The sequence below is a fragment of the Pocillopora verrucosa genome, chromosome 14 (genome assembly GCF_036669915.1).
Source record: "Pocillopora verrucosa isolate sample1 chromosome 14, ASM3666991v2, whole genome shotgun sequence".
Lineage (NCBI taxonomy): Eukaryota > Metazoa > Cnidaria > Anthozoa > Scleractinia > Pocilloporidae > Pocillopora > Pocillopora verrucosa.
Window position 1 is genome coordinate 766,854 of NC_089325.1, and position 23,125 is coordinate 789,978.

Below are 23,125 nucleotides of genomic sequence, written 5' to 3' on the forward strand. Positions count from 1 at the left end.
TTAGTTCTGTGGAGAAGGAGAAGGAGAAGGACGGCAAAGAGAACATGATCTAATTTATCTGAGGCTTATCTATGGTTGATTAGCACCGTACGATTGGCGAACTGCACAAAAAAAAAAGAATTAAAAAAAAAGAAAAATAATAGCACACTCAGGATAAAAATTTCAATCTTTTTATTTAGCAGAAGCAAACTGCAAAAGGCGGAGTCTAATCTAATTAATTTTTAAATTATCTAGTCAAAAAATCTAATTAAAAAATCTGCATGAAAAAGGGGACAGCTTAGCGAGCTGTTCTAATTAATAATTCCGCAAAAAATGGGCTGCATAACAGTCTCTTACTATTGTAAAACCTGCTAGAATTTATTCTAATTGGTATTTTTTTTGTCTTTTTAGGTCTTTTTTGTGGTCTCCTAATTTTACCGATGGCTTCACAAAATCAAATAACAAACGTGCACGAGTTGGTGCTATTATAAAAAATAGAGCAGTGACCTTAATAGCGAACAACTAAAAAGCATCTACTCCCATAGAAAATAGTACGGAATCCTAAATATGTTGGAATTTTTAAGAAATTATATCATGAATGGTCGAACATTCGCTACTGACTCATAATCATCATGAGATGATTATCTTACATTTCATCTCCGGTCCATTTCAAGCTATTTATAATTCCCATTCTTCCTTGCAAAGCAAATCACTCTCCGCCTTTTTTTCTACTAAAATGCAAGCTAAAAGAGAAAAAGTCCATGTCGTCATCCTTGATTTATCCGTTGGTTTCTTTGGGTGTGTGCCTAAGCTTTTTTAAGGGAGGAGATTTCGGCTTCATTAAAGGTACCCAAACCCTCAAAGCAATTTGCAGATGGACTCGAGGCACCCAGTTTCTCATAATGCACGGCTTCATTCGAGATGCCCAGTGCGTCATACCGATTGTTTCCAATGTGGGAGACTGGTTTTTCTTCATGAGAAGTATTGCCATCCTTTTCATCATTCAAGGCGTTAGAGGTGAGAATAGGGAGCGGAACTTCAGTAGGCATCACACCCGACCTATTTAATTTGATCTTACCCTTGCTTCGCTGGCATTGGCGAACGATGCAAATTGTAGTGAGAGCAAGAAAAAGAAATCCCCCACACGAAATACCGATTACCATTGGCAAAGGAAAACCTGATTCCGTCGGTCCTAATTGTGGTAGAGAAAAATAGGAGGACTGTTAATCTAACTTAGCATTATGAAATTTTCGTCTTGAGGTAGTGGCAATTAGTATATAATCTCAAATTTGTTTGGCAGCGTCCGTTGGCACTAAGAAGAGAATCTGTGTTCTGATCGGCTACCCGAGCGGGTTAAATGGGCCCTTCTTGCCCGCTCGTGACCGCCCGCTTTGATCTCTCGCAAGAACAAAAATATTGCAATGTCGGCGATGAAGTTGCAAAGAGCGACAGGAGACATTCAAAATGAATAAGACATACAGGAATCTCGTGGGTTTATTGTGCCAAACAGTTGACCTTCTTTCCCAGTTCTCGAAATAAACAGGTCGTTCTTGATTCTTAACAAGCGACCTCTTTCAGCTATATAACAAGTCCTTTATTGACCAAGCTTGTTCGGTTGATCTCTTTTTGCGTTTCTATAAACCTCGAATACGCCTCCTTAAAAAAGCGAAAAAAAAAAAAACTCGGCCGTTATTTAGCCATCTTGACCTCACGCCTGGTCAAAAACGCATATTTATTAGGTGTTTTAGTCTAATTCATGACTGATTGGGAGACCATCACGACTTGCAGATCATGTAAGACTCTTTTAAAGGGAGTTGATTTGTCTTTTTACCTTCTCCTTGCTCGTTTACTTTTAGGGATTCAGGATCAACGCTCCAAGGACCCATCCGGCCACCTTTTATTCCCTCTTTAAGTGGCGTCAATGCCTCTGAATTTTCTAGCTTCTTTTTAAAAGTTAGCTTAAATTCAACCAGAACACTTCCCTTCCTGGCAAAGAAATTGACAAGAAAATATGTCTTAATTACCAAAATATGTTCTGTAAATTCCAACATCGAATTCGAATGCAGATGCACAAAAAGGTTAGCACTTCCAATTTCTTATTAATCCTTACACGAATGATAATATCTCTACGGCAATAAAATTGTCATCCTCAGAATATAGCTCCCGTATCTGAAATAAAGAAACAAATTAAAACAAAAATATACAGATCAGTAAACGGCTAAGAATATATGAAAGTCATATATATGAACTGCGGATAAAGACGTGAATGAAAGTGATCCACGCAGTAATGTGCATTACTTGAGCAGCAGTTTCCACTACTGCTTAAGTAGTGCACATTACTGCGAGGATCACTTTCATTCACGCCAAATATACGTATAGATAGATAGGATGTATAAGCACACGAGGAAATGGTCAAATCAATCAATGAATAAGTACATCAATCAATCAGTGCAAGAGTAGATTGGTGTGATAGAAGACATTTCTATGAATGCGCTAGATCTCACCACTTTTCCAAATTCAAGAGACAACTTTTTGAAAGCTGCACTGGTTTTCTCGTTTAATTCATCATTCCATTCCGTCTTCACACGTAATTCGAAGATAAGTTCTGAAATTAAATAGCAAATCTTAATACACATCGTGAAAACGAAATTAACTTTATAACAGATAGACTTACGAAACAAGATGAGCAAGCAGTCAATGACCCCGAAGAGTAAAATGAACGACCAAAGCAAGAAAGATCCGGAAATGTAACCAAAACAAAATGAAAAAAAAGATAGGAATAACAAACAAATGTACACAAGGATAAGAATAATAGTAGTAAAAATAATGAAAATAATGATAATAAAAATCATGACAAAAAGAAGAGACAATCAAGCAAAATAAGAGCAGAAAACATGAAAGTAAAAAACAACAATACAAGATAAATAAAACAAACACCTGTTTTGATTTCCTCCGTTGTTGGTTCTTTGGTCTTGGGTTCGTCTGTCTCAGGCGAGTCTGTTGTCATCTTTTCTGTCGATGATTCCTTAGTGCGTGGTTCGACAGTTGTTGGTGGCGCTGAGGTATTTTGATTTTTGTGATCAGTTGTAGGAAATAACTTACCGACCGAGGAAGAAATACCGAGCTCTTTCGAGGACGAAGATGGACTTATTTTCTGTGATGCGCTAATCATAGTACTGAAACTTGACGCAAACACGTGTGTGGCCGTAGGAATGACTGCTACATTGGGGTCAGATAAAATCACCCTTGACGCTGAAGGACTTAGGGAAGTGTGTAGTGCGTAGAGATGACTGATCATTGATACTGGGTACCACTTATGGAAATATAGGAAAGAGAGAACTTATCATACTTCAAAAAGCACCCCCTACCCCCCAACAATAAAAAAATATCAAGGTTTCGATAAGTCGTGAGATATAATAATCATAGCTTACCAGTTTCACAATTGGGTCCAGTGAAGCCAAACACGCATGAACACGTGTAATCATTAACACCATCAACACAGGTTGCTCCGTTTCGACAGGTATGACTATGACAATCATCGATGTCTATCAACACCATGAAACAATAAAAAAGGATAGATGTTAAAAAAATAAACATCATTTGGAACTATACTTGAGATGTAAAGAAAGTTAAGTGCTCAGGACTGAGTAAGACAAGAGAAGCCAACGTGGGCAGAAGCAAGATAATAGAAAAAAATTACTAAAGAAATAGGAGATAAATTTAAAAAAATGCAATAAAACAAAGCAGTAAAAACAAGAACAGATGAGAGGGAAAAATACGAAAGCAAAAACCTTTTACCATTGGAAAATAAATCTTTGTGGAGGTGCAAGGAGCGTTCGCTATTAATTTTAATTTTAAGGACAGTCTACTTACTTGCGCGGAATTCATCAAATTTGTTTTTCTTTTAGATCTAGAAAATTCGAGACTTGAAATTTCCCCGTAGATCTTCAATTTTGAATGTATGTATTTACCTTTAAATAACTGTTTTCCTATAAAAATAAGCATCTCAATGGTGTGATTTACTTATCCTCGAGAATATTTTTCACAGGATCATAAACTGAAAAATGGGTGTTACCTATACAATTTTTTCCATCCCCAGTATAGCCAGATGGACATGAGCCACAAGATATCGTGAGGTTATTCTTTGAGCATTGTACACCAGGATAACAAGAGTCGTTATTGCAGCGCGTGATCGGGATATCACAATCACGCCCTGTAAAGCCAGCTTTACATATACAGCTGTAATTATTCATTAAATCAAGGCACGTTCCTGTCGGAAAAAAACAAAAAAACGTAGATTGGAATCCTTTGCTTGCTTAGAATTTGTTGAAGAAAGAAAAAAAAAACCATTTTTTTAAAACTCTAATCTGTAGCATAATAATTAAAAACTACTTAGGAATTAATATTTCAAATTACCGAGAGTAAAAAGAGATACATTGTTTTAGTGTTCTAAACAGTTTCATACATAGACTACCAAAAAGAGCCTTTGGCCTAAATTCTCAAATTATGGCCTTTCCAGGGAATATTTTCATCATCTTGCTTGGATAGAGGCCAAATTTTTTTCTTTTTTTCTTTTTTAAGAAACCCAACTCAGAGAATGAATTATTCCAGTATACTGAGACAAACTGAAACCGTTTTTCTTTTTTTTCTGTTGTGGAACAGCCTCTGTAGCAAAGCATTGTTTCATGTTGTCAGCCATTGTGTAACTAATATTAGGTAAGGAGTTAGTACTTTTCACGATATAGAGCACACACTCAATTAATTGTTTGAATTACCGAGATCACTACGGAGCTAATTGTGACAGGAATCTGGAAGCGAGTAATATAAAAAGATTACCATCATTTTCATCAAAACAACAACGACATTCATAAGAACAATAATTCTTATAAGATTGATACCTTACCATTTAAGCAAGGCGATAACTGACATTCATTAATGTCCACACTGCATTGTTTTCCAGAGTATCCTGGTACACAACTGCATCGATAACCATAGACCTGATCGGTACAATTTCCTAAATTGGAACAAACAATCTAGGATCAATTACTAGATTGACAGTATTCGCACTTGTTAAACTAAATAGTTCATATTGTTTCGTTTGGTTTTAACACGCTTTGGTTACACTTTGCGAAAATTTGTAAATTAGAGGGTGACTTATGAACTTTAAGTGGTCCAACCCAGCAACGCTACTGCTGTTTACGATGCTTGTTCACGTACCATTGGAGGCAAGAAAAAATGTACAACTTTCCCCATGAGGAAACATGGCGTTCTGTCTTGAGCAAAGCCACCAGCTGCTGTCATTTAGCAGTACGTACATTTTCTTTTCTTTTTCAAAAAAGAAGGAAATTAAACTATTTTGGAGCTGGTGCTCCAAAAAAAAAAAGTTTGAATGTAAATTTATATATTGATAGAACATTAACTTTCAGCGCTCTATTTGAAGACATTACCGTGAGAACAAGGAGATGATTGGCAATAATCAATATCGTTATCACAATTTCTGCCATCAAATCCATCATCACAGATACAGGTGTAGTTGTTAATTCCATCGATACACTGCCCTATAAGTCAAGAACACATTCATAACTACAGGTTTTAGTGCTAAAGAAATTGTGGTGCTGCGTTGGTGGTGAGTATAACAGGTTAATTAAGTATTATCAATTTAGTTGATAACGTTTGTTGATTTATGTCATCGTTAGAATCTCGCATACGCTGATTGGTTTGAGGAAAAATAAGCTCTTTTACTCGGCAGAGTACAAAACCCACTCATTTGATCAATGGCGGACCAATTTTCGCTGAGAAATTTGAACAATTTGAACCCTACAAAATTTTCTCTAAGGCTATGAGATCCGAAATTGCTATGTTCGATCAGACATCACAGTATGAAGGTCCTTGGACATACTGCTGGTGATCAATCAACAAAGCTAAATATTCCATAAATGTAGATGTTACATGTCGTGCTCTTGAAGACACGCTTTTTAAAGCTTTTTGAAGACCGCATTCCATATTTGGTCTTATATTCATTCTTCGGGCGTTCACTCAGTAAAATTTCTTACTTCGCATGCGGGAAGTTCCGTCTTTTTTAGCTTTTTCCTCGACTGAACAACTGTTTACTGAGATACTTTATATGTGAAGCTTATATCATTATAATGCTTTCCACAATTATGGCAATTAATTTTTATAATAAAGGAGAGTTAGAATTAATTACCTCGTAAACAAGGAAAAGACTGACATTCATCAATTTCTGTCTCGCAATATTGCCCCGTATATCCTCCGACACAGTCACACGTATAAATACCACTTCCTCTGGGCTTGTGAGGCACGCATTTACCTTTGTTTTTACATGGACAGACATTGATGGTGATGGTGATGTTTAAAGTAGATGAAGCCTGACAACTGTCGGTGGCTTCAAAGTAGAATGGAGTGGTTTTATTCGTTGTGACATTCCAAAATAAAATATTGTTCTGTATCCTCGCTTCTTTGGGAGTGCCTTCCAAACTAGAGATGGTTACTGGCATACCTTCAGGATCTGATACTTCGATCAGCAGCTCAAGCTTCTCTCCATAAAGTGCATAGTAGTCAGTCTTGGGTGTGAATTTGGGTGGGTGGTTGACTAAATGTATATAAAATAATGTTTGAGGCTGTTTTTAGTTTAAGTATATGTACTTATAAAACAGAGGTTTCAATAAAAGCCGAACAATCGCTTATAAGAACTTTTACTGCTAGGTTCCTGCGAGCAGGCTCTTGTATTTAGATTTCGAGTGAGCCTCACACGAGTAAGTTACGAGCCGACTGACTGGGGAGCTATTGATTCACAACTTTTCCCCTCACACGAGTAAGTTACAAGCCGACTGGCTGGGGAACTACTGATTTACAACTTTCCAGCGTTTATCCTCGAACACAGCATTCTGATTGGTGAGGAATGACAGGCTAGTTACATAAGTTTCGAAAAAAGTTATTATAGAAAGTGTTATTTTAGATGCCCAGAAACTAAAGCTAGAATGTACATTTCAGAGCTTTTATATTTCAATTTTTCTGGGCAAGCATGCGTCCAGAACCACAAAACGTGAAAGGGACCTTTACAGCTCCTTTTCCTTGTAAAGACGCCTATCATACCATTAATAGCCGCCTTTGACAGAGTTATTGAGATCGTTTATATTACTAGATTACCTTGTCGCTTACTCCAAGAATTTGCATCAATGTGAGGCAGGCATTGACTACACCAGTCCTTTGGGTTTGCTTCATTAGATGCGAAGCAATAATTGTTGATTAGGCAAGAATTTGTCTGTTAAAAGAAAAGAAGAAATAAACACAAAACTATTGTCACACGGTGCACAGTTATCAAGTATTTTAAGTCGATGTTTAAATGAGGAGGGAAAAGCGAATAATGACTATTCAAGTAGTAAATCCTGAAATAAGCCTGGCGTTTTGCATAATATTAAAATGTCTACTTGCCTTCAGAAAGCATCCTTGTGAAGAATTACAGTTCAAACAAACAGAGTCGTAGGATATGAACTTAAGTTTCTGGTCGCTTTGAGAGAAGCCATTGTTTGACACTGAAATCATCAGTCCAGCTGCTGGTGTTCCTTTCACATTCTCATCATATCGCCTAGCCATCACTGGGGAATCTGGTAAAAAGCAGTCCACTAAAACAAGATCCGTCATCATCGCTGGATATTTAACCTCGGCGTCATTTGGTACCCATGAACTGTTCCAAATCTGGCGAAAGAGAGAAAAAAGGGAAGAAGTAAGTCGAAGAAAAGGAGGGGAGGAAGAAAGAAAGAAAGCAAGAAAGGAGGAAGGAGGGGGGAAATTTCTCATAAAATTTAGTATTTTCTGTCGTATAATATAATTATTACTGCAAGTTGAGGTAGCGCTGAAAGGAGATGTTGTTCGTGACAGTGACTACATTGATTACAGCGACTGACATTTCAAAAGTCAGAGAGAAAATAGTTTTCAGAGTCAAGGGAATTATTGTGTATAATTACATCTAATACCTAATTTGAAAACGGTCCTATTGAAAGTGTTAAAAACATCACTTACGCTGTAAACGGAAGATAAAAATGAGCCGTACGAAATCAAACATCTAATCAGCTCTTTTAATTGATATTTCCTTTTTTCTTATTTTATTAAAAGAAACTCTTTTTTAAGAAAAGAAGGAAATTGAAACAAACTAACAACGTCATATGATCAAATAACACCGTCTTGACAGTAATGACAACAATGTAGTTAGTTTAATTACCTTGACTTCACTTATATGGCAGGTCAAATTGGTCGAATTTAAAAATTGAGTTCCTAAAACGGTTGCCCTCTTACATGGTCTTTGTCGCCTATCACATAACCCATCGCTTTGAAGACTGCAAATGTCAAAATTTAAGACACGCATTAATACATTTCTACTTGTTACATTTCTTTCCCTGTTGTAGGTCGAATACAATCTTGTTGTAAACATAGGCAACTTACTCTTTTTTAGTGACTAATTGATTATGCCAAGCTTGGTTATGGGTGCTTTTACCTTCCTGCAAAACAACCTTTCCTGATATAAAAAAAAAGCTTCAAGGGCTTGATGGTTAAGCGATGCCTTCAATTGAGTGGCGGAGCATTCAATTACAATCTAGAGTTTGGTCTCTCTTGGAACTAAAACGTTGGTCCTTGACCTACCAGGAAGGTTACTCTAGCAAATTGGAACAAAATCTGACTGCGAAATCAGAAATCAGAATTCAGATGGACTGGGGTTCCGATTCTAACAGGGGACCCAAATGTATCCTTTCTTTGTTTTCCAGCACTCCTCAAAAGTGTTTAACATTTCCGACGAGCCCTGAAGAACGAAGAAAGAATATATTTGTATCAAATGAATATTTCGTGAACTAACCGCTTTATAGAAGGATTTTGGTAAATTGATATTGAGCAATCGTCAGCAGTATAGCCCTTATCGCAAAGACATGACCCGTTGACACATTTTCCATTAAAAGTGCAGTCATTAGGGCACATGATCTTGGCGATCTGGTCTACTATTGTAGGCATTTCCAAGTCAGTCATATCAGTTACATTAAATGTCATGTTACGGACTGCCTCATCGTTGCATTCACTCATTAAAAGGGAAACAGCTCCGATGGCAAAAGAAAGGTCGCCAGTGTACTGCAAAACATTAGATAAAAACAAATTTTAAAAATCAAGGAAAGGACAGTTGCTGTGTGTTAGAATATCAGTTATTAGACAATCAAATGGCGGGAATTGAGGCTTATAAATACTAATGCGGCAATAGTGCACCCAGTTTTTATAAAGTTGTTGCTTTCCCTCAGTTTACCTGTCACCGCATTTTTTAATGCCACCAGGTTCGGTATTTAGGAGTGTCAGTTAGTCGTATGATTTTTTCCGCAAAACATCTATAATTTTTTTTTAACGAAAACAGCTTTGTGATGGCCATTCTTGTAGCACGCTTATTAATATTATCAATATACCTGTATCAAAATGTGTGCCGAGTGTGGGTATGACAGTCGTTCTTCATGAGTCAAGTTTCCGATCGTAGTGAAACTGAACTTAACAAACAATGAGCGTACTTAACGAACGGTCTGCATTTCATCTTACTTCATGATCGTTACGAGATCCTCCTGAATTAACTTCGCAAGGCTACCATGTTTGCTTTCATAATATTATGAGTAGGATAGCTATGCGGCAACAGGAACGGGCTGCTGCTAGAGGATTGACTCGCATTGTAATTATTCAAATATTTCTCTGGCAGGTAGAACGACAAGTTGTTTTTCTATTGACTATCATAAGTCTGACACAGCGGTTCAAGAAAATGTCGGTCGCAGTCGCCAAGAATGGCTTCTTTTAATACTGTAACCCCTGAAAAAGCAGAGTTCAAGCCACAAGTCTTGATTATACTTAGAGTGCTTGAAACTTACCTCGATATCAGCCGAGCAAACATTAACTAGTGCTTGTATGTTTGTTCCTAACTTGGCACACAACTTTCCTATGGTTGTATTTTCTAATTTTTCCGTGCAATACCGCGTCGCATTTTCCTTTGAAACTTGAAGTATAGATCGTTTTTGTCGCTCATGAACTTCTGGATGATCACGTTTCTTGAACAACTCAAAATCGTCCTCCGTCAGGTCATCCGAACTTGTTATGTCTCTCTTAATATTCCTGTTACACATCAGTATTCTATTAAGCTTTTGATTAGTTGCGAGGCCCCGGAAGAAAACAGGTATTCCATCATGACAGTCATCTGTTATATTTTTGTCTTCGTCTTCGCTGCAAGCACAGGCCTTTTCAAAGTTTACTCCACCACTGTGTTCATTGATCTTGTCTGGAAGTTTATGGAAGTAACTTGGGAATTTTCTGCAGCATAAACGAGACATAGATTGAATTTAAGCATTCCAAAGTTATCAATTATTTATCAGACAATAAAAACTAAAACAAAAGCAAAAATCAAGCAAAAAAAACTTGCAACCAGGTGATGTTTAGAAAGCTGGAAAATTGATGCTCTTTATGAGGTCAATTACGGAGTGCATACAATGAAATGTTCTATCGGCGAGTTTCTTTCACAATTTACACAAGCTGCCAATAAACTGGTAATAAGAATTTAGCGTGTCGTAAATTCAAGGTAATTAGGCTCAATGAATATTTCTGAATAATCCCCTGGATTTCGTTTCGGGGACTATTCAACAATATGCACTTCGCCTAAGTCGAATAACTGTTAAGTAGCATATAGTGAAGCAGTGGATAGCGTTAAAAGCGCGCTTTGGTTACTCAAACTCCGAATACCCTTTGCTATTAACCTCCGAGCACTGCGCACGGGATTTGTGACCGAAAATATTGTAATCATTGCAGGAATGAATGGATCAAATCATCTCTTTGCGCCTCAATATCTCACTGTTTCAATATTTACTAAAAAAAAATTCACCTCAGTGTCGGCGGCTAGCGGTGGATATTTATCGAGCCCCTTTGCAGTTAAGTAAATATCCATCACCAGCCACCAACATAAACCAAAGGCGAACTAAAATTTTATAAGATATTCTTGCCTTTGACTGTTTCCGAATGTATTTATATCACCCTTTGTTGGTAAATACGTGCATAATCCGTCCTCGTTAGCCTCTTTTTCCGCTTGCGGAGCGTAGATGGTGACATCTATGCCCCAATAATTTCTTTCCAACTCAACCTTTATTCCAGTGGGAAATATAACCTGAAAGAGGGTTTGGCCATTAGTTGCGCGATAGTGCAAAAAATGCAATCGACTTTGAACTAAGAGAGAAAGTTTGTTATTGATATGTTAGAATAATGTTGATATTGCTAATGATAACAACAATGGTTAAGTGATAAATCTGACAACAACAATTTTAATGGCGATGATGATGATGGTATGCATTGTAATCCTGAAAGTAAGTTCAATAATATGAATGACAACGATACTTGCAATGCATCATCAACATTCTTTCTAGTGCTCCCCTTTAACAACAACAACTCTGGCCTCCGACTAAATCTGTTGCCACTTTATTTAGTTGCCTAGGAAAAATTCAAGGCACTTACCTCGTACTTGCTGTTAAAACCTTTAATAACCTGTTTTAAGGATATTCCAGGGGCTAGGCATTTGCTCCGAGGTATGGTGACTTGTATTGGTGTGGTGTCATCTCTGGTAAGACTTGGGTTGCAACAACTAAATTTAATAAGGTCATTATGATCTCGTAATATGACTCCGCAGTTACAAGTTACGCTTTTGGCATTGTTGCAAGCCCACTGTCTTGTCTGCACCTGCAGAGAGGAAGATCACCAGTAAATTCGGCGTGCTACAACAGCGTAACAAAAGGGATCGCTTCCTCGGAAATTGTTTGAAATTTTTTAAAAGGATTTTCTTCCGTTGCAAACAACAGAGCATAATTTCAAATAAACAAAGGACATCATCCAATCGGTAATGGGTGTAAATGCATTGATAAAATTTGGCGAGTTATCTTAATCCTTGATGGAACAGTAGATGAAAGAAAAGCGAACATAATTTAGGAAAAAAATCTGTCTATGAAACATTTAGCACTATATTACATTCGCTGTAATGTAATTGACTACTTCTAAATTATGATAATTAGATATTACAGCTCTGTTTTTATCAAAATATGGAGAACTAAAGAGGTTTGGAGGCCACTCAAGAAGATCTAGTGTTACTCGTATCGTCAACTCTTATTTTTTGTCCCTTCCAAACCTCCAAAGCCAGTTCATTACGCTCTTGATACTAGAAAATCATCGAAAGGAGGCTTCTAAAATTTTTTTCACAAAAAATTTTAAGGTAAATGATATATTTAAGGTGCGAAAATTATAGACATTTGATATATGTCACCTCAAAGTTTTTTTCGGTGTTGCTGTACAAAGTAAAATCACCATGGCCCATGAAATCTCTCCAACCCACGCTAGAAAAAGATTTCAAAAAAAAAAATTAAAACAAACAAAAAAACAGAAAAAGGAGAAGGGATATTTCTTCGAAACGGAAAGAGAGGAGTGTACGAGTTAGGAGGACTTTGATGCTGAAAATGTCAGCAGTGTCGATTATGGTGGAGATATGGCAATTATTAATGGTTGACGGTACTCTTTGTGTTGATTAGGGTTATAATGACTTCCGATAGGATTGTGATGATGGTGGACAGGTGCTTTGATTTTTCCAAGCGTTGATATTAGCCTTTATCTGTATGATTAGTGGAAGTAGCTTTCTGTAAGTTTGGTCTCCGAGGACCATGAGACTTGTACTGCTGCGTCCCTAGCTAGCCTTGTGCTATCTATCTGTGAAACACATTTCAACTTCTAGCTTTGTCTGTTAGTGAAAAATTGGTTCCTCAGCTTCTCACTGCTCTGTGACAGAATTGAGCAGTGTCCTTTAACCGTGCAAATTTTTATATAGCAATTTTACTAATTTTGCCAATTTTAAAAGACCCTCTTAGTATTTTGGCAGATTAATATTTTATAAACGTTTGAACATATCAAATTGGATAAGGCTGTATGGAGATAAACTACTTTTGGGGCTTCTTCCTTTACGTGTTTAGGATTGTTATTGTTATATTTTGCCACCTTGGATCCATCATAAGGAAGTGAGGATCAGTTACAGATCTGCATTTCCTCATCTCAGTGTTTTTCTGTTGTACAGTAACCTGAAAAGCGTAGAAAATTAAATGTATTTGAACTTTCAAATGTGGCTGAGACTTACTTCTCGCGGTCAGTGAGAGGGAAAGCAGTCTTATTTTTTCGCTCATTAGTTGACAAACAAACAGAGAGAATCGCCGTTTGACGACTTAACAGAATATCCTATCTTAGTGTAAACTAAACACTCTTCTTCACCGGTAGCTTTTAGACTCAAGAATAATCAGTTAAAAGAGGGGAATTGAAAAAAGCAAAACGAACAGGTTAAAACCGAATAGAAAAAACAAACAACTCATGTTCAACTAACATTCCGCGTGGCTTTAATAAAGTTCACATATAACGCGCCGTCATTGGTTGAAAGAGCGTGCTCTATCAGAGTACATAACACGGAGCTGAACTAAAGCTGTCACGTCATCTGCCAGTTTGTACCATGTACGACCCATTCCCCGACTTCTCTCTGGGTTTTATTCGTTAATTTGAAGGTGAAATTTCGGAATAAGTGAGCTGGTAAATAACAACAAGAGAATCAAATAAAGGTTTGTAAACATGCTAAGCGCCGAAATTAACGTTTTTATAACGTAAACAACAACAAGAAGAAAGAAGAAGAAAACGAAGCTCAGTTAGATTATAAGCTTACGTACGGTAATAAAACTCAAACCCAGCTAACACTCGTATAATTATACAGTTTCGTGCTCAAAAACAAAACAGAACAAAACAGCAATGTCGAAAAATATTATCTAACAAGCATAACTGTTAAAATTCATACAAATCATGATGGTGACACCAGTTTGTGAACTACTGCAGATTGCGAACTTTGATGGTTTGTGAACCTTGTTGGTTTGGCATTTTTGACAGCTTAAGTCTTATTCAACCAATTAGATTATTTGAACCACTCTAACAAGGATTCTGATTGGCCTTGTATGGCGTGCTTTATGAGAGTATAGAACATGCTGACGGCACTTTTTTTCGCTTCCAAATTGAAATTTGTTTAAAAATAGTAAGAAATGCTTAGGAAATTTGACGAATTCTTTATTACTAAAGAAGTGGAGAGAAACACTCGACTACGTCTCGTGTTTCTCCCCATATTTCTTTCTTGCTAATAAAGAATCCGTTAAATTCCCCACGCATTACTTTCAATTTTCAAAACAAACTTTTTTCCAAAGTGAACAACAGTGTCGTCAGCATGCTCTATGTTCTCATAGAGCACGCTTGGTTCAAATAATTTCTAATACAGAATCTGAAAGTAAAATGTTCAGTGAACTCCGGCCGAATTGTGGCTCATAAAAACACGTAAGTTTTTTTTCACATGACAATTAGAAAACAAACTGTCCAAGTTGTCGGACGACAGCCGAATTTACCGGAAAATGACGGTTGCTCGGGATATGACAGCGCCGGAAAACTCGGCTGATGTGACTGATGTGGCCTTATACTCAACGCATCGGAAAAGTTCTCGGAGAAAACTGTTAGTTGTTCTCTCGAAGGGCGGCCGATGTACTTTTTGAGGCTTACTTGACTGCGATGACCGGAGATCGCCGTGATGAGCTAGCCGCGTTGGACCTCAGCATGACACCGTCATGATAGTATGAGTTTTAACAGTTATGCCAGTTTGGCTATATTTTTCATCATTCCTGTTTTGTTCTGTTTTGTTTTTGAACACGAAACTATCTTTACTACAAGAGTGTTAGCTGTGTTTGATTTTTATTACCGTACGTAAGCTTGCAATCTAACTGAGTGTGAAAACCTTTATTTCGTTTATTCTTTGAGGATTTTCGTCTCTGCTCAGGTTATAATAACGTTAATAACGGATCCTGGCATGTTTAAAAACCTTTGTTTGGTTCTTCTGTTGCTATTTGCCGACTTGCCTGTTCCGAAATTTCACTTTCAATTAAAGAAAAAAAAATATGGAAAAATCCCGGAGAAAGTTGGATATAGTACAGATTGGCAGATGGCGTGACAGCTTCAGCTCAGCTCTATGCTCTATACTCTCATAGAGCACGCTCTTTCAACTAATGACCGCGCGCGCTATATCCGAAATTTATTATAAAAATGATTAAAGCCTTCCCTTTGCTCTGTTCTGTTGTAAAGCATTTAAGAAGCGGCTACAGCACTCAAGAAGTAGGGGGGGACACTCCACTAAGTCTCGCCACTTCGTAGTTACAGAAGTCTAAAGTTGCTATATGACTGAACGAGATCTTTTCCAAACAATTTACCAAAGCTTAATCCAGTCTAATGACCTAATGTGTCAAAATTTGCACGCCTCTTTATTAAGAATGAACTATTGTTCATGCAGTTTTTGTCAACATTTTGTTAATTTTTTGGCCGACTGCGCTTATCTTAGACTTCTATTATATTCGATTCCAGAGGGAGCTAATGGATAACTTTCAAATGCAGAAGTTCCGCGTCTAAAGTCTAATCACATTTGGTAAAAAGTAAGCGTACGAACAATCTCCGTTTCTGTTTAAGTATTTTGGTCGTACTGCAAAACAGGTTTCCTTCATTGGAAAGTGAAAGTTACTTAAGTGAAACTTTTCCTGAGGATATATGAAAATGGGCAGTGAATTTGCTATTTTCGTTAAAACCGCGTAACAAAGTAACGAAACGCTGGAGAGAGCCCTTATTGACAAATAGAGCAGGTTCTATCCATATCTTGGAATTAGTGTAAGATTACGTACCCAGATTGTCGGCAGACCGAGGAAACCCCAGAATTCACTATCCCAATTGTTGTATATCCTAGGGGTGACAACATTCAGCCTATCGCTGCTATGAAGAGTTGTACAAGTAGCCCCTATCTGTACTGTAACAGATTTGGTTCCTTTCAGTTGTATGAGACAGTCTTTTTTGTCCATGATCCATAGGCCCGGAGGAAGGAAAAACTTCACCAAGAGGTAGGAGCCAACGGAATTTTTTCGCACTGGAATTGTTGGGGTGAGTGTGATATTTTTAGGGGTGTCACATTCCTTTATGATGAGGGTGGTGGGATAGACCTGAAAATGCGAAAGATGTAACACTTGTAATGAGTAATGAGTGCAAGTAGCAATTCACCTGTTTAAACTTACTTAAACTAAAGGAAGATGCAAAAGTGACTTTGCAAGAATGAGTAGCCAGAAGCTATTGTAGTTATTTTATCATTTCTTCTTTTATGTCATTCATGTTTTTTTTTTATCCCCAAACTGGTATTTAGGTCAACCAGTACTTTGAAAACATTGAAAAGGGGCGAAAAAATGTTTATTTTCAACCTGGTCGAAGAAGCCGAGAGTCAATCGCATAGTGCGTATGTATGAGGAAAACGATACGTCCAATCTGGAGCCGTTTATGATGTTTTTTTTTTATTCATGTGTGAATGGTACCGAAGTGATCCACGTTCAATTTCACTGGCAGAGTTTCGCTCTTCAAGCTATTCGGAAAATTGTAATTTAAAATCCGCTCTAACCACAGGCGGCCCAAGCTCCAGCTGTGAGGTGATCATCTTGCGAAATAACTGTCATGGCGAAATTATAAGAGTTTATATTAGAAACCATTTCAGTAATCCATTTCGAGGTTTTCCACGTACATAAGGAAAGGGCTCCCTTCAACGTAGTAAGCGGTCAGATAACAAGCGATGCACTGTGGAAGTAAGGTGAAGTATTTTTATTGAGAATTTGACTTATTTTTTATTCCTTAGAGCGGTCGTAAATATTCCCATATAAACTCTTATAATTTCGCCATGGCAGTTATTTCTTAAGATGATCATCTTACAGCTGAAGCTTTGGCCGCCTGTGCTCTAAATGCTCCTTATTGAGTCAAATTACTCACAAAAGATGCAAGAAGTTGTCACACAGACATAAAACTTCCGCGGAGGATTATATGGAAAGCATGGAGAACAAACACACACATACACGCACACACACATAGAACAAGGCGAGTTTTGAAACTTGTAATTAGATTTTGTAGACTACTTTTCTGGAGACAAGACTAATTTGATGAATTTTCATGAATTGAAGACAGCCAATTTGAATGCCTTGTTCACCAGGTCCTCACGTATCATGGCCCTACACCAATTGAATTAATGGTGTTTTTTTTTACCTGTATACCAGCAAAAAAAGGCTGCGTGACATGCAGTGGATCTGACCAGCTACTGGGCTCAACATTAGTGAACCTCGCAGATACATTGCATGATATCTGTCAACATAATGAAGAAATTAAGTGTCACTCATTCAGTCAACGTAAAAATCGTAAAAACGATTGTGTATGGAATGAATCATCTAAGAATGAAGATAAATGGAGGTTGCAATCTTTGAAAAGATCTGTTGGTAATAAGCAGCATATCTGTAATGTTCTAAAACAATTATCCTTTGAAGTGCAGCTGTATTTCAGTAATTCAGGATGAAATTGGAGTTGCTTTGGAAATATAAGGTGGAGAAGGGCATATTCCTCATTGCATTTAAATGGAAGAACATCACACTAGCTGGCAGATTTAAGTCTTCTTGACCCATATCCCTTGGATTTAATAATTCAAAAAAGGTTTAGTTAATTTCCACTTGCTGTCCATGTTTCTATCGTGTGCTTTTCACACGAAAAAAACAATTGTTATATCTATATAAATGACAAATTGTTAATGACATATGTTGATAACCATAATTACGAATATTCTGTGAGAAATGTAACTCAATATTGGTTTATCACATTTATGGTTTAATTTGGTGAGGTAGTATAATTCGCATGCTTTGGGTAATCACATGACACATGATCAGTACCACCAGAAACGGAATTGAAGTTAAAAAACAAGAAAAGAAAAGAAAAAGATAAATCAGTATATTTATAAAGCACGTTTTACAACAACTAGATAGCGCATTATTCACACAAAAATTCTACCCACAAACACAGTTAGCTCTCTCCATGCTGCTCTTTTGATAAAAGAGAGTGATGATCCCATTTACAGCTTTGTTTTATTTTGAGAGCATCATGACTAATGGATGATACCATTTAATTTATTGTTAAAGGGCCGGGGCTGATATATCAGCACAAATCTCATCTGCAGAAATCACATCTCATTTCTTCAGTTTAGATCATATCATACTTCGTAATTTTCCTTGCATTTTATAGATGAAGCATGAATTCAAGTGAATCTGTCAGCTTACCTGGAATATTTTGTTTTTCCTTTCTGTCGATTCATTTTAATCAATTAAATCAAGTAATTGAATGAATTCAATATATTAAATGCAATTAATGCAATTAATGCAATTAATGCAATTAATGCAATTAATGCAATTAATGCAATTAATGCATTAATGCAGTTAATTACATTAATTTGATCAATTACATTAATTTGATCAATTACATTAATTTGATCAATTACATTAATTTGATCAATTACATTAATTTGATCAATTACATTAATTTGATCAATTACATTAATTTGATCAATTACATTAATTTGATCAATTACATTAATTTGATCAATTACATTAATTTGATCAATTACATTAATTTGATCAATTACATTAATTTGATCAATTACATTAATTTGATCAATTACATTAATTTGATCAATTACATTAATTTAATCAATTACATTAATTTAATTAGTTACATTAATTTTATTAGTTACATTAATTTAATTAGTTACATTAATTTAATTAGTTATATTAATTTAATTAGTTACTTTAATTTAATTAATTACTTTAATTTAATTAGTTACATTAATTTAATTAATTACTTTAATTTAATTAATTACTTTAATTTAATTAATTACTTTAATTTAGTTAATTACATTAATTTAATTAATTATTTTAATTTAATTCTATACCTTGGGACAAACTCTCTCAATCATTAATGACTTACTCTCTGGCCTGGCCCAAAGTTGCTTAACTGAGAGCGAATTTCTTTACGTCGACCTGAACCTGGACAAGATTTATCATTTTCCAACTGACCACTTTTTGGAAGGCAGAATGGTGCTGCATTATCTATTAACGTTCCTTCCGAGTACCACTGGATACGGTACGTCACATTCTTCCAAAGCTCAATACCCTTTAGAAGAGACACCTGGCAATAGAGTTTGACCTTGTCTGTGTCAGGAGCAGCGGTGCCGGCGACGACATAGCCTATAGTTGGTCTTCCCAAGTATGTGCTACTTGGAAATGTCACAGGCCCTGCGACTGTAAAGAAAGGGGAAAAGCAGGAACTAGTTTGCTACTGTAAGGCCAACATTTCTTGCATTAAAAAAAGTCGTAAGCAAACCATAACCGAAGAAAAACCAAAGAGTAAAATCTCTACTAGCTGAGTATGTAGGTTTATGCCACGATTTCCAGTCTTTTTAATTGTCTAAAAGTGGTCTGTCTGTCCGATAATCTTAGCTGATTTTTTTTCTAGTATGAAGGATGCACGCCTGTTAAGAAATTTCTTTATTATCCGTTTCTAGGGATAAATGGTGTGACAGGGAATAGCATATTTCATTACAGTAAATGGTGTGAACCTGGGGGTAACATGTAATAGTGTTGTTTGATCCTCCGGGTGAGTGCATTTATCAAGACCGACCGACCTCGACCGACCTACTCCACTTAAGTCTTACAGCCAATAACATCACGGCGAAACTGACCAATCCGTTTATACAAACCGGACTAAAAACAATCGACTGACAACAACTATTCACTTGACTTTGATGATGACTTCCGCTCAGGACTAGACTCACCCAAACTACACTATTAAAGTACATTTAATTTTTGGAGTTTGCATGGAGATTGCCTCTTACAATCCTAGAATACCTGAGCATTTATTCAATGATATTCCTTCCTGTCCATAAGGGCAAGGCTGTCCATTTCCTACGTCATGAAATAGATAAATAAATAAGTGAAAGAGTAAAGAAATACACAAACACTCATATATAGACATACATACATACACGTGTATCTGCACCCGTTTTTAAAAACGTTGCAATTTGATAAAAATTTGTTTTTTCGTCAAACAGTTTCTCTTCTTGATGAGAAAACAAAAGGTATATATAGTTCATGTTTATTTTCAAATTGCAACGTTTTTGAAAACGGATGTATGTACATATATATATATCCGTTATATATACAAATGTTGCAATTTGAAAATGTATATAAATTCGAAATATATATACCATTTATTTTGATTTCCCACTGAAAAAGGTGTCGATAGAATTAATCATTTTAAATTATCATAAAAGGAGAGTACGAAAATTGCTATCAAAGGTGACTTAAAGAATGAGCCAGCAATATTTGTACCAGTAGCCTATGGCAACTATATATTCTCCTGCAGTCTAAATTTTTCAAGATCCCTTCTTATTTTCTGCCTTGTTTGCTCTAAGAAATCTCGAAAGTTGTTCGCATTTCTTAGCTTCCTTTATCAGTCATCATGTATATACTTGCTCAAGTGACCGCTTAGAGCCAGAATTGCGTGACAAGTGACAGAAGATTTTAAATATATGAAATTCATATATTTGCACTGCGGTGAAGAGATGATATTAGGAGATCCTCGCAGCTAAGAACACTACTGAAACGAGTAGTTGATAATAGGACCTGAAAAAAATTGAGGCCCGTACGGGATTTGAACCCATGACCTCTGCGATACCGGTGCAACGCTCTACCAACCGAGTTAACAAGCCAACTGGGAGCTGGTCAATGTGTTGGGTCTAAATAAACCATCCAAGTAATGATTTATCAAACTATTATCAACTACTCGTTTCAGTAGTGTTCTTAGCTGCGAGGATCTCTTGATATCAAGTGACAGAAGCTTGTCACAGTCGCAGTCCCAAAAATTTTTTTGATGGTTTATCAAATGAAGTTATCAAATATTTGGATGAATCTAAAAGTCTAAAAAACAGTGATTTATTTGGCTCTGTTTGGTTAAGAAGCCTTCAATCAAATTGACTGATACTTGCGTCGTACATTCATAAAGAATGTAACAATAGGTATGCAATGTCTAAGGGTAATGGGTTGAATACCATCGCAGTGAGAGCTTCAAACATTTTACCTAATAAGAAGCGATTTCCTTAGTGAAAACCAGGAAAAACCGGTGAGATTGCATGTAGCACGACTCAAATCTCCCAGTTGGCGATCGAATTTCGTTCTCAGCCGTGAGAAATGCCAGTTTTAAAGCCACATAGGCTTAAATAATGAAACAGAATTTTAAGGGTTCTGAGACTGCCGAGCGTTTATGAGTATTCCTAACTTAATATGATAATGACCTTCGAAATTTTTCAACGCTAATGCAATAAAAGAAGTAAGTAGAAAACCAGTTCGAAATGTCAAGATTCTTACCAGCACAGTAGGCAATGTAACAAGAATATGTTGGCTTGAGATAATAGACGTAATATTTCCCACTGCAGTTCTTGACAGTTATTCCAAATTCGTAAAAACAACCACCTCTTCTGTCAAATATGTTTACGCAGGCTTTAACTGATTTTATCACATTAGTAGCGGGATGCGCTTCCTTCAACCAAATCGGAGCTTTAGTACCGCAGTGGTTTTGCTTTACCATCGAAGTCGGCATTGCTCCTCCAACAAAGCTGGTAAAGCGATACCAACCTTCTTTCAGAGTTTGATCACATAACGGGGTTTGACCTGGCTTCCATACGCTTTTTGTACTGCGTCGGGAATCACTTATTTCTTTATAATTTCCCTGTTGGCAGCAGCTCTCGGAGTGGCATGTAATTACAGTAAATCCCACTCGTCTTAGTCGTACGCTGTCATCAAAGATATGTAGCGAGTTTGAATTGACGTCTAAATTTAGATGGACTTCCTGGATGTCTGTCACTCTCGCAAGTGACGATGCATAAAAGGGCAACCCAAAGGAATTGAGGACAGATAAGAATAACAAAAAATGCTTCTCGGCAAAGATTGTCCGTCACTTTGTTATTTCTTTAATTGTATGTCCGGGCATTTAATGAAAACAAAAACAAAGAAAACAAAACACCATTAACAACGACAACCTTTTAGAATCCAAATGCAAGTCATTTTCTTTTCTTCCGAAACATGAATCACTCAGCTTTGACGAAAAAACATTTGAAATTTGCATTTGTGGGGTGAAGCACCTTCAAATTTTAAAGAGAAAACTTTTGCAAGCTTTAAACCTTTGTACCCGTAATTAAATGCGCATAACCGTCTTTATTTAAAGCTCAATACAACGCGAGACGTTTGTCAAACGAATGAATCTGTTCAAACACAATCGAGTTGCAAAGCTAAATCAAGGTTAAAGGTCGTATAGCATTATGAAAGAAAGCAAACCATACAAAAAAAATTCTTCGCTCACAAGGCTGCCTTCTCATAACGATCGTTCTTCTTTTCACGTCAGTGAAGGAATATTTGGATGATCACAAAAGGAAAAGCTATTTTTTGCCAGTACTGCCCTCCGCCAAAATGTCCTGACCAGTACATTCTTTCCCTTGCTGCTAGCCGACTAGTGATGAGACCTTGTTAAAAATTTGTTGGATTAGGCTTTAATAAATTGATATAGCCAAGATTAAAAGCAGAGCTCCAGTTAATTATTTTCTAGCCCTTTACTTTAGTAAAAATCCTCAGCCGTCGAAGAAGTTATTGAAGGAGATTTAAGAACCAGTCCGGATGGGGAACGAGGGTGGGGAATTAGCGGGGCCTGAACCGAGGGGCGATATGCGGGCTACGTGTAGTCGTACCTCCCCCTCCCCTCCCCAAAGGTGACAAGGTGAAACGGAAGCAAGGGAACGTCTACGGCAACCTGACACGAATTGTGTTCAATGACGTCACTCTAATCAATGCATTAGTATGTAACTTGATAATAATTTTTGCGTGCTAGCGAGAAAGGTCATCGATGCAAGCAACAATTCAAATAAATTCATTTTATCCATCGATTCGGGTAAATTGGCAGTTCAGTGCTCGCGTTCCTTTAAGTACTTTGCTTCAAGGATTAAGAAAAAGATTATAGGTGATATTTGAAGAGGACGTTTGTTCGATTGGCATCGCGCATAGGAAACCAAATTTCAACGTTCACGTGGTTTCTGCTAACATTTAATCGTATACATTGCTGCGGTCGTCTATAAAAGTAAAATCAT

The 23,125-nt window shown here is 36.7% G+C and overlaps 1 protein-coding gene across 1 annotated transcript; it reads right to left on the reverse strand.

Annotated features, from left to right (window-relative positions):
- Positions 1-274: 274 nt before the first annotated feature.
- LOC131785418 (von Willebrand factor D and EGF domain-containing protein-like) lies at positions 275-21,704 on the reverse strand. Its single transcript, XM_059102304.2, has 24 exons — positions 21,357-21,704; positions 19,839-19,895; positions 18,919-19,232; positions 17,161-17,256; positions 15,771-16,082; positions 13,030-13,109; positions 12,308-12,377; positions 11,509-11,730; positions 11,004-11,164; positions 9,885-10,320; positions 8,849-9,114; positions 8,219-8,333; positions 7,432-7,695; positions 7,147-7,261; positions 6,185-6,589; positions 5,427-5,537; positions 4,883-4,993; positions 4,055-4,249; positions 3,411-3,524; positions 2,917-3,036; positions 2,484-2,584; positions 2,090-2,148; positions 1,811-1,965; positions 275-1,171 (listed from the first exon to the last, which is right to left on the reverse strand). The coding sequence occupies exons 1-24, from the start codon at positions 21,586-21,588 to the stop codon at positions 786-788; spliced, it is 4,497 nt and encodes a 1,498-aa protein (XP_058958287.2). The 5' UTR covers positions 21,589-21,704; the 3' UTR covers positions 275-785.
- Between the last annotated feature and the right edge of the window lie 1,421 nt (positions 21,705-23,125).